This window comes from Ochotona curzoniae, unplaced genomic scaffold (genome assembly GCF_017591425.1).
Source record: "Ochotona curzoniae isolate NIBS_2020 unplaced genomic scaffold, NIBS_Ocur_1.0 contig_1014, whole genome shotgun sequence".
In the NCBI taxonomy this organism is placed as follows: domain Eukaryota; kingdom Metazoa; phylum Chordata; class Mammalia; order Lagomorpha; family Ochotonidae; genus Ochotona; species Ochotona curzoniae.
Window position 1 is genome coordinate 41,104,640 of NW_024464920.1, and position 13,699 is coordinate 41,118,338.

The 13,699-nt window shown below is 46.2% G+C and overlaps 1 protein-coding gene across 1 annotated transcript in view; it reads right to left on the minus strand.

The window, feature by feature from the left end:
* The window catches only part of ALDH1L2 (aldehyde dehydrogenase 1 family member L2), a 47,696-nt gene extending 34,405 nt beyond the window's left edge, over window positions 1-13,291 (minus strand). The window contains exons 1-3 of the mRNA XM_040984772.1: window positions 13,235-13,291; window positions 4,390-4,534; window positions 1,879-2,113 (exon numbers count right to left, since the gene is read on the minus strand). Coding sequence (XP_040840706.1) covers window positions 1,879-2,113; window positions 4,390-4,534; window positions 13,235-13,282 — 428 coding nt within the window. The 5' untranslated portion in view covers window positions 13,283-13,291. The remainder of the gene's footprint in view (window positions 1-1,878; window positions 2,114-4,389; window positions 4,535-13,234) is intronic.
* Between the last annotated feature and the right edge of the window lie 408 nt (window positions 13,292-13,699).

The following is a 13,699-nucleotide window of genomic DNA, read 5'->3' on the forward strand; positions in this document are numbered from 1 at the left end:
GAGCTCGCACAGGGCAGAGCTCAGAGCAGCAGTGACCAACGGTGCTGCTGTTTATACATCCTCGGATCTGTGCTCTTTCTTGCTACCATACAGCAATGACTGCTACTAGGAGAGTTAGCAGAATCAAGATACAGTCACAGTTGTCAAGCGCTAATGAACAAAGCCAAGTCAGGTGGATAGGAAGGCAGGGATGTCACGCCCGCATGCCTGAAGACAAGAACCATTCACAACAGATGGCCAGGAGCACAGCCTTGCACAAAGGCTACCACAAGCTAGCATGAAAAAAATACGCGTGCAACGACAGGCCTACCCAATAACTGTCTGTTAAATCCTGAACCCATGCCACCCTCGTCATTGATCCCTACCAAGGATTATTCTTTCAAAATATCTGCTATACTCCTTCTCATCTTGGGTTTCAATATTTCCTCCTGCCCACCCTCCTTGAAAGCACTCATAGTTGACCATGACGTGCACGTTGCAATACTTGCAATGCTCTGCTATTCCCAAATAAATATCACTGTGTTATTTATATCACGTCGACAGGAGTAACTCTTAAAGGGCAGGAGACTCCATCTTAACCTCCACTCATAAACTCCACATGTCAGCTCTCCACCTGGATCAGATATAATCATTTACCACCACAGCTCCATTTCCCACATCATACTTGACCTGGAATTATGCAAAATTAAAATCAAACACAAAGTAGAGAATGCTCAGATTCCTGTGGAGAGCAGATTATTTATTGGCATTGTATCAAAGACCTAAGCTGAACATAGGATTAGTTCAATACTGTCTATATAAATTACTGTACAAGATGGTTGGTTAATCAAAGCATTTGTGTTTTGTGGTATGTACAGCTTAGCTTAAGAAAAAAAGCACATACAAGTAAACTCATATCAGAGAGGAGACTAAAACAGAGAGAATATAAAGTAATAGATCATCCCTGGCCACAATCTAAACGATTTTTATTTTCTGGGTTACTAATCGATCTAAATTGGCTATTTTCTGAGTTACTAATCAAGCTCTATATCAATGAATCTTTTGAGATGTACAGATGGAATTATATTTTCAAGAGCCTTGAAAATATTCACATACTTTAATCCAATGATTCCACATGTAGAAACAAAATAAAGAAAAATTGCAAGTCTAAGATACCCAGTACCATATTATTGATAAGAGCAAAATAGAAATTCATTCACATAATCAAATGTGACACATGATGAGCTACTTTTTCATTATATTTAAACTGAGAATAAATTTCTACTTCATAATTTGACACTTCGGAGTAGCAGGAAGCTGTGCAGTGGAAGTACAGATGGCAGGAAAAATGAGAAGGCACAGTATAGTGAAGATCGCAACTGGGGTCTGTGAAGGACCAGACACTGCTCTTGAAACAACAATAGAAGTGCTAGACAAAATCCCTTCCATCTAGACACCTAACATTGAGTGGGGGAAGTCAGACAAAACAGAAAGAGAATTCTAGGCAGCTGCAGTATGTCCTGGCACGCCCGAGAGGCTTTATGTAAAAAGTATTCTGTGGTTAAATATGTTTGGGAATGACCTCTTTAGTTTGTGAAGCACATAGTGAAAGTTCAAAGAAACCCTGCAGTAAACCAAGCCTGTCTGACCACAGGACCCAGGCTTGCTCACTTCCTGTGTGCATGCCATGAACTGGTGCTCCCCAGGCTACTCCAAGAAAATGTGGTTCTGGTTCCCAGGTACATGCAGAGCTCAGGGAAATGTGGGTTCTGATTATAATCCATCACAACTCACAGCGGCCCACACCTACCTGGTTCCTTGATCTTCCAGGCTAAGACAAAACAGAAAGACTATGGACCATGGCAAAAACTCTCGCTCTCTGTGAGTGAGATGTCTCACCAGTTGATGGCCGAGGCCCCTCTATGCCTGGGCAGGATGGATGGGTGATAGATGATGGAGCCATGCTTTGGGCCGTCGATCACGTCCATGGGGATGAACTGTGTGCAGAAGGGAAGCACGTTCAGCTCTGCGCCCACGGACCTGTAGGCCTCCACCACCTCCTGGATGGTCTTGCCCTTGACTCGCCATCGAGGGAACTTGAACACTGGGGTCCCATCTTTCTCTGCAGCCAAGGCTAAGCAGCAAAAGGATTATGTTTCAATTGGTTAAAAATTTTTAAAAGCTAGCTGAAGATACAATGCAATATACATCCGTACTTCCAAATCAAAGCTGGACTCCCACTGAAACCAATGGATATATCTACACAATGGGATGCTGGACTGTCAGATATTGTACCAGCAAAGTCGGGGCGCCCTTAAATATCAGACTGATGGACTTGTAACTTGTTATGAAGAACTATACTATTATAACAATATGGGAAAATCAGTCAGGGGGTGGGAATTTGGGGGGCATGAATCTCAGACCCTACATAATTGTACTATAAAACTAAAAAAAAAAGCTAGCCATAATTTTATATGGCTATGGATTTGTGCATGAGAATTTGACAATTTCATGAAACATTACAAATAAAGCTCACACAGCTCAGATGCAAACTGCAAGATGTGACACACCTGCATTGTGCCCTACCCAGGTTTCTAATGTGAATGTTACCTATATAGTGAAGGCATAATACAAATGAACTCAAAGGCCTGTGGCTAGACAACAGCTTGAGCTATTAACAGCAGCTTAAAAAATCCTTTAATACCGTCACCCTCTGTCTGATGACTTTATTGCTGATGCAACCTTTTAAAGAACATTCTTTTAGATCTGGGGCCAAGGGCCAAGACTCTTGCCATCTCTAGCAGGGAGGCATGGGGAGCTAAAGCTGGGACTCAATGCCTGCAACTCCAGTAGGGGATGCAGGTGTCTCAACTGTTAGACTAAACAGCTACTTCTTATAGTTTAGATACTAAAATACTTTTATATATTAATATCTATAAATATTATATGCAATATATTAACATATACAAAATAATATATATAATTATGTATTAGTAGTATATGTAAACTCAATATATAAAAATAGATGAAGGTACTTCAAAAAGCTCATCAACAATGGAACAAAATGTTTATTTTGGTGCAAAAAAAATCGAAATTCATGTAGCTTTTGCATAACACACAGTTTTCATGAGCTTACTGGAGGATCATTGTACATATAAATTATAGGTGATCATCAGATGCCATATCCCTCCTCCACCCAATCATCAAGACTTAATGTCTCAGGATGAAATGATCCCTTCACCACAAAGTCTGAATTCTGAAGGCTTAAGCAAGTGCTGAAGGTTAGGGCCTGAGCAGTCCTTCTGGAACAATCTGAAGGGTGAGCATAATAACATTCACACATGTGAATATTCATGAGAAGTTCCAAAAAGCAAAATCACAGATTAGATGGCAGGATAATGGTGGGAAATAACTGCGATGACATGAGAAAACTGTGAAAGGTTTTCTAAGAGAGAGGGAGAGGGAGCAGACTTCAAGGCCTTCATTGTAAGACCCGTACCCTACTGAGACAGGGGGCGTTTGGGGATCCGGCCACTGCTCTCTCATTCTGGGTTTGGCTGCCCTGGTTGATGACTCAACAAGAAAAACTGGCTCCTGTCTCTCCTGACTATTGGGAGTCAGGCACAGAGCTCAGCATTTACCATACGTGATCTCCTTTAGCCCCCACAGCAGCCACAGGAGATGGGTACCACTGACCTGAAATTTACCAAAGTTAGCAAAATTGCCAAGGTCACACAGCAAATAAATGACAGAGTCAGAATTAACTCCCTACATCCAAACCATACGATGTGCCCCTTGGGCTGGTCCTTCTCTGCTATTCTATAATCCAGGTTGGTTTTATTTCTTTCTTCTTCTTCTTCTTTTTTTTTTTTTTTAACTTTCTTGAATTAAATCATGAGTCTAAATGGCCATGACCAACAGAAATGGGTTTCTGAACCTGGGTTCGGGTGGTAGAGATGAGGTATATTTCCCAGATCTACGTGTCACCTCCAGTTCACAAATCAGGCAGGAGCTCCTGGTTGACCCTCTCTATCCTTTAGCCATGAGCCTGCCTGGTTAACAGAACACAAAGCCAGAACACGTTAAAGCTGTATTTTTCATTTTCTCTGGAAAGCAGAGTTGCCCTGTGACCACACTCTGGTCAAGGGGACATGCGCAGAGGCATGTTCATGTGTGAAACTTCTAGAATAAGGCCTTAAGAAAGCTCTTGCCCTCCACTTCCCTTCTGTCCCTTCCTGTATGCTGGAATGCAGTTTGGTGGTTGAGGCTGGGGCATCAACCCAGAAACCCAGCAGCTATAACAACAAAACAAGGAATCCGGGACCCACGCTCTGTGACATCCCTTCAGCTCTGCGGCCCAGCCTAACTTGGGAGTTGCTGACCCAGTCGGTTGATCCAAGGCGCACTCACCCAGGGGGTCAGCCTTTCCATCCTTGTCTGGAATGGTGAACACCCCTACGACCCGGTGGCCCTCTCTGCGCAGGTGGCTATAGACTTCCTGTCCGAACAGGCTCTGGCCAATAAGGGCCAACTTCAGCTTGTTTTTCGAATAAATCTGCAAAACAATTTGATAATGATCGATGACAATGCAGATAGGACACGCGGATAACACTTTTTCAGCCATAGAAGATGAGGATTACAAAAGAAGCGAAGATCTCTGCAACAGACTTTGTACTGACATCTGTTGAACCCAGACAACATTACTTACAGATGTCAAAATAATTTCACACCGAAGTATTGCTTCTTTGCCCTTTTGCCTGGTTCCCTTGAATATTCATTTTTATTGTTGAGATGGCATATATTTTTACAAGCCCCCTCCATCAATTCCCCAGTGAAATGAAAAGAGATAGAAATGTTACATATCCCTCTGCCTTTCCCTGCCCCATCTGTAAAACAGGAATAACAATACCAACCTCACATGGTTCTGTTTGATGTAAAGGACTTCATACACAAGAAGTTTAGTGCAGGCTGTGTTACAGAATAAGTAGGCACTTCATATTGTTCTTAGCATCCTGTTACTTGCTGTTATATTCTGGTTCTGTACTTTTTCATGTGGTACAGACTCAGGAATCCTTGGTGAGTGCTCAACAGCCAGCTTGATCCAATGCAATGCTCCTCTTGGTTCTCTCTGGGTTCTACTAAGTTTGGCACAAACTTATTTGAAGTCAAATCTGCCCAGGACTATCCTAATGCTATTGGCAGTGTTTATTTACAGCATTTATAACATGATAGAAGCCTTCATATATTTATTACAGCAAAGTCAATGTGTTGCCTTTCCTGAGCCTCCTGGGAATCCTATAAATGATCTATCTACCTTTCTTACATGTGAAAAACTCTCAAATCTGAACCACGCCAGGCCTCAAAGCTTTCAGACGAGCCATAGAGGCCTGCGTATCCGTTCATTCACTTAATCCTCACATCTATGCTGTTTTGCCATCTGCCACTTGGCACCATTTTATGAATGAAGGAGGCTTAGAAATGTCAAGTACAAGGGCTCCTCAAAAGGGCCATGGAAACGTGAAACTAAAAGCTAAGCTTTTTCCCATGAAAAATACTTTGCTTTCCATGCATATAATGCAGAATCCTCAAAATGTGGAAAGGTCGATTATGAAAAAGCCACACACGGACTTCAAAATCCTTTTACGTCGGAATCAATTTCTCTTTTAATTCCATGAGCTTTGACATTTCCTCATGTATCACTGAGATCACTCTGGTAGAAAGGGGGAAGAACCTGGGATTTGAATCAAACAAGATTTGGCTGAATCCAAAGCCCACCGATTTACTTAAAAATACAAAATTAAAAATATTTACTTAGGGGCCTGGTGGCGTAGCCTAGTGGCTAAAGTCCTCACCTTGAACACCCGGGATCCCATATGGGCACCAGTTCTAATCCCAGCAGCTCCACTTCCCATCCAGCTCCCTGCTTGTGGCCTGGGAAAGCAGCCGAGGGCGGCCCAAAGCTTTGGGACCCTGCACCTGTGTGGGATACCCGGAAGAAGTTCCTGGATCCTGGCTATGGATCGGCATAGCATCAGCCGTTGCGCTCACTTGGGGAGTGAATCATCGGATGGAAGATCTTCCTCTCTGTCTCTCCTCTCTGTATATCTGACTTTCTAATAAATAAATAAATCTTTATAAAAAAATATTTACTTAAAAATAAAACAAACTATTACCACCCATCCCTTGTATTCCTGTCTCTTTTTAAGTATTTTTCCCTTATTTATTTGAAAAGCAGAATGATAAGGAAAGGCAGAGAAAGAAAGTCATTCATTTTCTGGCTCACTACCCCTCCAAATGTCCCCCAAAGAGCCTGAGCTAGGCCCGGCAGAAGGCAGGTGCCTGGCCACTCCATCTGGGTCTCCCACAGAGAGCCAGGGACCCAGGCACGTGAGCTGGGATCTACTTCCCAGATCATTGCAAGGAAACTGAGTTAAAGGTTGGATGTTGGATTTGATCCCAGGCACTCCGATACGAGATGTGGCCCTCCCAGGCTGCAACTTCACTGCTGAACCACAACACTAGCCCTTCATCACTACAACTGATAAGACAAAAATACATTAATTTTTCCAGAAGTAGCACCATATAGCAAAAAGTGGCACTAAAAGAGTTACAGTTCAAAGGAATGTCAGCGATTACAGCTTCTGTGAATTCTCCGAAGGTGAAACTTAGGGTCACACGTCGGCATGGTGATAAGGCGATGTGAAACCAGCAGGTGAACAAAGTTACTGGTAGGGCTGGCAGCTGGAGCGGCCCAGCTACTGTCTGTGTTCCCTCTCTGGGTCCAGCCCAGTTTCCTAGAAGTTCCCATGGACGATGGGACTTGGGTTGGGAACATGTTGTTTTTTCTCTTTCAATCTTAATAGGAATCTCTAACATTCTAGAAAGTCATTCCACATTAGTAAAACTCATTTGTTAAACTCTGATTATGAAAAAAACTTAATTTTCTATTTCCCACTTTATTAAGGGCATGGACAAAAACCTTTGTTCCGACAAGAGCTCAAAAGGATATCCAGTTACATTTTCCCTGTAACTGGGCTGATAATTAATTAAAGCTTTAGTTTAAAAAGAAAAATCCTTCTCCTAGGGTACAGTGGGTTAAGCTGCCACTTGTGTCACAGGCATCTCATGTCAGAGGCCAACTCACATCTCAGGTGCTCCACTTCCCATCCAGCTCCCTGATAAAGTGCCTGGGAGGCAGCCAGAGATAGCCCTGGTACTGGGCCACTGCCATCCACATGGGAGAGCCGAATGTGGGGCCTGGCTTGGCCCATCCTTGGCTACTGTAGCCATTTAGAGAGCCAGCCAGTGGAAGGAAGTGTTTCTCTCTCTCTCTTTCTCTCTCAAATGGAGCCCATTTGAAGCCAGGAGCCCAGAGACCCATGAGTCTCCCACATGGGTGTAGTGTCCCAAGGCCCTGGGCCATCCTCCTCTGCTTTCCCAAGCTACAAGCAGGGAGCTGCACGGGAAGCAGGGCTGCCAGGACCAGGACCGGTGCCCATATGGGATCTCACCATTAGGCTACCATACCTGGCCCTAAAGCACTAGTTTTGAGATGGCATTGTGGTGCAGTGGGCTGAGCTGCTGTAATGCCTGTGCCCCCTGTGAACATGAGATCAAATCCCAGATGCTGCACTTCTGATCCAGCTTCCTGCTAACGTACCTGGGAATGCAGAAGATGACCCAAGTCCTTGGGTCCCTGCCACCCACATGGGAGATCCAGATGGAGTTCCAGGATCCTGGCTTTGGCCTAACCCAGTGCCAGCTGTTGCAGCCACTGTGGGGAGAGGGATGTATAACAGATCCTCCCTTTCTCTGTCCCTCTGTCTATGTGTAACCAACCCAGGTTTTCAAATAGATAAATAAATAAATATTTTTAAAAATAGACATACCATAAGGGACCAACTGATTCCAATGTAATGGGCTACTCGGCTACTATCTGGTTGTATTTAGAGTTCAGTCCCACAGTCGATGTCATCTGAGACAGGTGGCATTTCAAGATACCCTGCTGGGATTCTGCAGCTATTACATTCACTGAGGCACTTTCTGGGCTGAATGCTAAAGCTGAAGCCATAAAGGGTGAGCTGCTAACGCTTCGAAATGTTTGGATTATATGGCCTAAAGTGTGACTATGATGACTTAGCAGGATTCCAGAAAACTCTACTGGGATATTTTATCTTGGTCTGATTTCTCCAAGTGTGTTTTGAGGATGCCCATGTTGGGAGGACATATTTAAAAGGTAGGTTCCCCAACACTACACCAGATCTGAGTCTGAATCCCAGGCTGCCTAGCTCGCCAAAGTCCAGGGAGGGGCATCCTCCCTGGGGATCAGGCCTGGAGGAATTGGGACAGCAGGAAGGGGTGAAACCCTGCCAAGGCTTTAAGGTGGGCCTAGAGTGTAGACCTCCTCCTGGGATTGCCCCAGGACTGTCACACACAGAATTGAAAGCACCAAGGTGCTGAGACATGGCCTGCAGTCCAATTGCTGCTAAAAGGCAGGGCGGAGAGTCTACCTCCCAGGACCCCAGAAGGGCCATCTTGAGCTGGCCTCATTTCCCCAGTAAAATCCTAATGACAATAGTCCCAATCTCATCAGGTAGGTATAAGGTTTCGGTAAGATAGAGGTCCTCCGGTTCTTACTACCTACATTGAGGACCTGCCTGGAGTTACTGTCTTCAGGTCATTTGCGGGGACTGACCCAACTGATAGAAAATTTCTCTATGTCTCTCTACCTTTCAAATAAAATAAAAGTCATATATCTGTAAATAAAAATGATCTTGTTAGCAACATTTCCTAACTTTTCTTGTTGGCACATTCTTATTCTTTTTTTAAAAAAAGATCTTTTTTTATTTGAAAGTCTGAGTTACAGAAAAAGAAACATACAAAGAAAGAGAGACAGAGACACAGAGAGAGATTCTACCCTTGTTCCTCTTCTCAAATGGCTGCCATGGCCAGACCAAGCCAAAGCCAGGAGCCTGGAACTCCATCCAGGTCTCCCACATGGATAGAAAGGACCTCAGCACTCGGGCTGTTAGCCACACTTCTCAGGCGTGTTAGCAGGAAGCTGGATTGGAAGTGGAAGAGCTGTGATTCCAACCAGTGTTTATGTGGAATGTCAGTGCCGTGGGCTGTGGCTTAGCCTGCCACCATGCTGCCCCATTTTTGCTCTTTAAACTTGCTTCCAGTATTGCCACAGTGTAGCTCTGTCTCAGTTTATTTGTTCCTGTCCCTTGGAGGGCTACTTTGTCATGGACTGTGTTATTGCTACAAGTAATATGGCAACGGATCTTCCTGGGTGGGCTTCCTGTGCCCACGTGGAAATGTTTTTCTCAGACATGTAGATGTGAAGCTGCAAGATCATTTTCAAGCTTAAAATTGAATGGATAGCGTCAGATTCCCTTCCAGAGTATTCGAGGAACTGTTTTAGCACTCTGCCCACACACAATATTGTGAAACTCTACTTTTGCCAATTTGATAAGTTAAATTGATATCATGCTCTAATTTACATTTCTTGCCTGAGTGTCTTTTCATATTTTATTGTCCATTTAGGTATTCCTTCTGGTATATTCTGTTACTCAATGTATTTATTATCATCATGCTTTACTTAAAAATACATGTACGCTTAGTAATATTTCTTACTAACCCATGAGCTCATGGAGAGCAGGAACCTGTTCTTTCCTGCTGTTTCACCCTTTTCTGCCAATGAGACTGAGAAAGTTACTTAACTTTTCTGGGTCTTACTTTCCTTATCTGTAAAATGGGTGTGATAATAGTCGTTACATTGAGATGTGCTAAGAGTGAGAGGGCTGGATACATTATCACATAGGATGTGCTATGTCCACTTGCTCTACTATGAAGCTCTTGCTAGAGCCAAGCATGTACCAACACCAGCCCACAAAACAACACTAAGAGCTCAGAAAATCTCTTTTCTTTATATGATACCCCAACTCAGTAAACGGAGTAAGACAAAGATATAATTGATATATAGTTAAAAAAAAAAAACCATCCTTTTCCAATGTGTTCTATGAGTTTGGGCGAGTTTCATAATCACCATCACAACCAAGCTACAGAAATGTCCCATCACTTGCCTAAATTCTTACACTGTTTATAATCAGTCCTCATTCTCCTAGCTCCTAAAAATCACAATTTTTTTTTCTGTGTAATTAACCAATTTAAAAGGCAACAAGCAGAGCCTGGTGCAATAGCCTAGCAGCCAAAGTCCTCACCTTGCATACACCGAGATCCCATATGGGCGCCAGTTCGTGTCCCACTTCCCATCCAGCTCCCTGCTTGTGGCCTGGGAAAGCAGTGGAGGTTGGCCCAAAGCCTTGGGACCCTGCACGAATGTGGGAGACCTGGCAGAAGCTCCTGGTTTGGGACCGGCAGAGCTCCAACCATTGTGACCACTTGCAGAGTGAACCATTGGACAGAAGATCTTCCTTTCTCTCTCTCCTCCTTTCTATATATCTGACTTTTCAAAAAAAAAATAAACAAATCTTTGAAAAAACAAATAAAAGGCAACAAGCAAAGAGAGGGACACACACACACACACACACACACACACACACACACGTGCGCATCTCCAATGGAGACGCAGGGAAAGCGTCTCCATTCCCCGGCTCACTCCCCAGATGCCTGGATTAGGCTGAACCTGGGAGTCATGAACTCTGCATGGGAGCAGAAACTGAGGTATGCGGACTGTCCTGTGCAGTAGCAGGAAGCTAGAGTGGAAAAGAGGCAGGACTCGTTTCTGGGCAGTCTGCTATCGAATGCGGACACGGCACACAGCAGCTTAGCCTTCTCCATTGATCTTTCTTTTTCTGCACCTATAGTTTTACCCTTTCCAAAATGTCAGATAAATGAAATAACAAAATATGAATCCTTTGCCGTCTGATTCTTTGCACTTAACTTATGTATTTGTGCTTCGATCATGTTGAGCATATTAGTAATTTAGTCATGCTTTTCCCCCCAAGTAGAATTTTATCACGTTGATGGGAATAGCACCATCTCTTCACTCCGTCACTAGCCAAGGCCATAAGTTCTTTCTAGTTATGCACACATGCAAAAGTAAGGCTTCTGCAAACATTGAACAACTGGTTTTTGTGTGAACATGAACATAAGGTCTCTTTTTTTTTAGATAAACATCCAGGAATGTGACTTCTGGGTCATATTGACAGCTCCACATTTAGCTTTGTAAGAAACTGCCAATTTTCCAAGGTGGCTGCACAATTTCATATTCCCACCAGGCATGTATCCACATGATTTTGAGTAATTCTTTCTAGAAAAGATTTGTTTTGAAAGAGTTACAGAGAGACAAACAGACACACACAGAGACACACACACACCCAAAGAGAGATTTTTTTTTTTTTTGGTCCACCCTCCCAGCTGGCCACAACAGCCAGGGCTAGGCCAAGCCAGGTCTCGGATCAGGAGCTTCATCCGGGTCTCCCAAGCAGGTGCAGGGGTCCAAGCACTTCGGTCATCCTCCGCAGCTTTCTCAGGCACATCAGCAGAGAGCTGGACTGGAAGTGAAGCAGCCAGCACTCAAACCGGCAACCAACCACCTGGGATGCCCATAATACAGACCCCTAAAAGATTTATGTATTTATTTTAAAGTCAGAGTTACAGAAAGAGATTTTCCATGCGCTGATTCACATCCCAGACGGCCCCAAAGTCAGGGCTTTGCCAGGCCAATGCCAGGAGCTTCTCTTGGGTCTCCCACATGGGTAGCAGAGCACCGAGTACTTGGGCTGTCTTCCGTTGCTTTCCCAGGTGCATTAGCACAGAGCTGGGTCAGACATGGAAAAGCCCAGAGACAAACTGTCAGCCATATGGCACGCTGGCATTGCAGGCAGCAGCTTCACGTGCTTTGCCACAGTAATACAGAATACAATGTAAAAAACAAACAAACAAAAAGAACAGGTCCTCACTTTCTATGGAGTAAAACACTCCAACTTCTTCCCTTATCACGCCGTGCCCCCTCCCTGACTACAGAGACTCTCCCCAGCTGCAGCTGTACGCTGTTCCCCCTGTACACGACCGTGCCAAGAGCTTCCCCAGCCACGCTGCTGTGTAAGTCATTTGTCACCTGGGCTGTCTGTCTCGCACTGGTAAAAAAAAAAAACCCCAAAACTAAAACAAACAAACAAAAACAAAAACCTAAGACAACCCCTCTACGGAGATCTTTTCATTCTGTAAAACTCATATCTGCTCTCCAAAACCGACAAGTCAGTGACAGGGGCTGACAGAGAAGGGGGACAAAACAGCCGGTGCCCTCTGTACCCTGTGCCCACAATCCCCTCCCGGCCCGCGTGTGTGTGGATAGGGGTGGGGGGCAGCTAATGAGGCCAGAGCAGAGCAGGCAGAAGCATCAGCAGAGCAAATGGTCCCCACTCTCAAAGTAGCAAGAGATGATCTCAACATCTGGGTTTGTCTAGGAGACGGAAGGTTTCCTATTTATGCAGGTTGGGGGTCAGTGCGTGGTGCTTCTGTCCGCCCCCAGGGATTTTACATCTGGACACAAAATGTGCAGATGTACAGAGATCAGGAATGCGAAGGCAACTCCGTGATCCAGCAAGCGGGCACTTCTCCGAGTAAGAGCGAGCATGTGTCTGGCACGGAGTTTTGTGTGTGTGTGCTTCCCTACACAACTTGGAGTGGTCCTGGACACCCTGGCATCTCCTCCCGAGGCCCCCTAGCGCCCAAGGCAGTGCCGCCTGCAACGTGTCGGCCCTCTTTCCATTTCAGGAGCAGATGATGCAATTCCGAGCGGTGGGACTGGGCCCAGGCTGGGCTCCGGCGCTGCAGGGAGTAGACACTGTTCCAGCGTGGCCGCCCAGGCAGGGCCGGACAGTCCCGCAGCCACGGACGCTCAGCCCCGAGTGCCCTGACCTCACCGGGCCCTGCACGCCAGTCCCGGGCGCTCACACCTCCCCGCCACCCAGGAGGACCTGGCGGCCTCGCCCCTCGGCCAAGGCGGCTGCATCCCAGAGCCTGTCACAGCTGGAAGGAAGCCGACTCCGAGCAGCTGTGCCTACCCAGCGACCCCCAGCAACACCTGACGCGCTCAACAAACGCGTCTGCAAGACAATGGCTTGCGGGACAGCTGCGCTCCAGGACCTTCTGTGAAGTCTCCCACTTCGAAAACCGCTGCTTTGGCTTTTAGCTGGAGTCAGAATATCCCCCTCCCCCTTACCCTGCTGTCCCCGGGTCTGCAAATCCCGAGACAAGCCGGGACGTGAGGCCGGCCGTGACTCACCGGGCTCGTGGAGAAGCGCCGGAGCGCCTGGCCGCCTCCACGCAGCATGCCGGACAGCAGCGCGCTGCACAGACGGTGGGCCGGGGACTGAGCCTGGGACGCGGCCTGCAGCAGCCCTAGTGCCCAGGGCAGCTGGGCTCCGCAGCTCTTGGTCTCCGGGAGTCAGGGGCGGGCTTAGGTCCCGCCCTCGCGGACAGAGCCACGCCCCCAGTGGACAGAGCCCCGCCCCTCCTGGGACAGAGCCACGCTCCCCGCAGACAGAGCCCCGCCCCTCCGTGGACAGAGCCCCGCCTCTCCTGGGACAGAGCCACGCTCCCCGCAGACAGAGCCCCGCCCCTCCGTAGACAGAGCCCACCCCTCGAGGACATAGCCACGCCCCTTGGACAGAGCCCTGCCCCTCCCCTGCCTGATTGGATCTGCTTTACTAGGGGTCAGTCTGACACCCCGTCACGTCCAGAACACAGC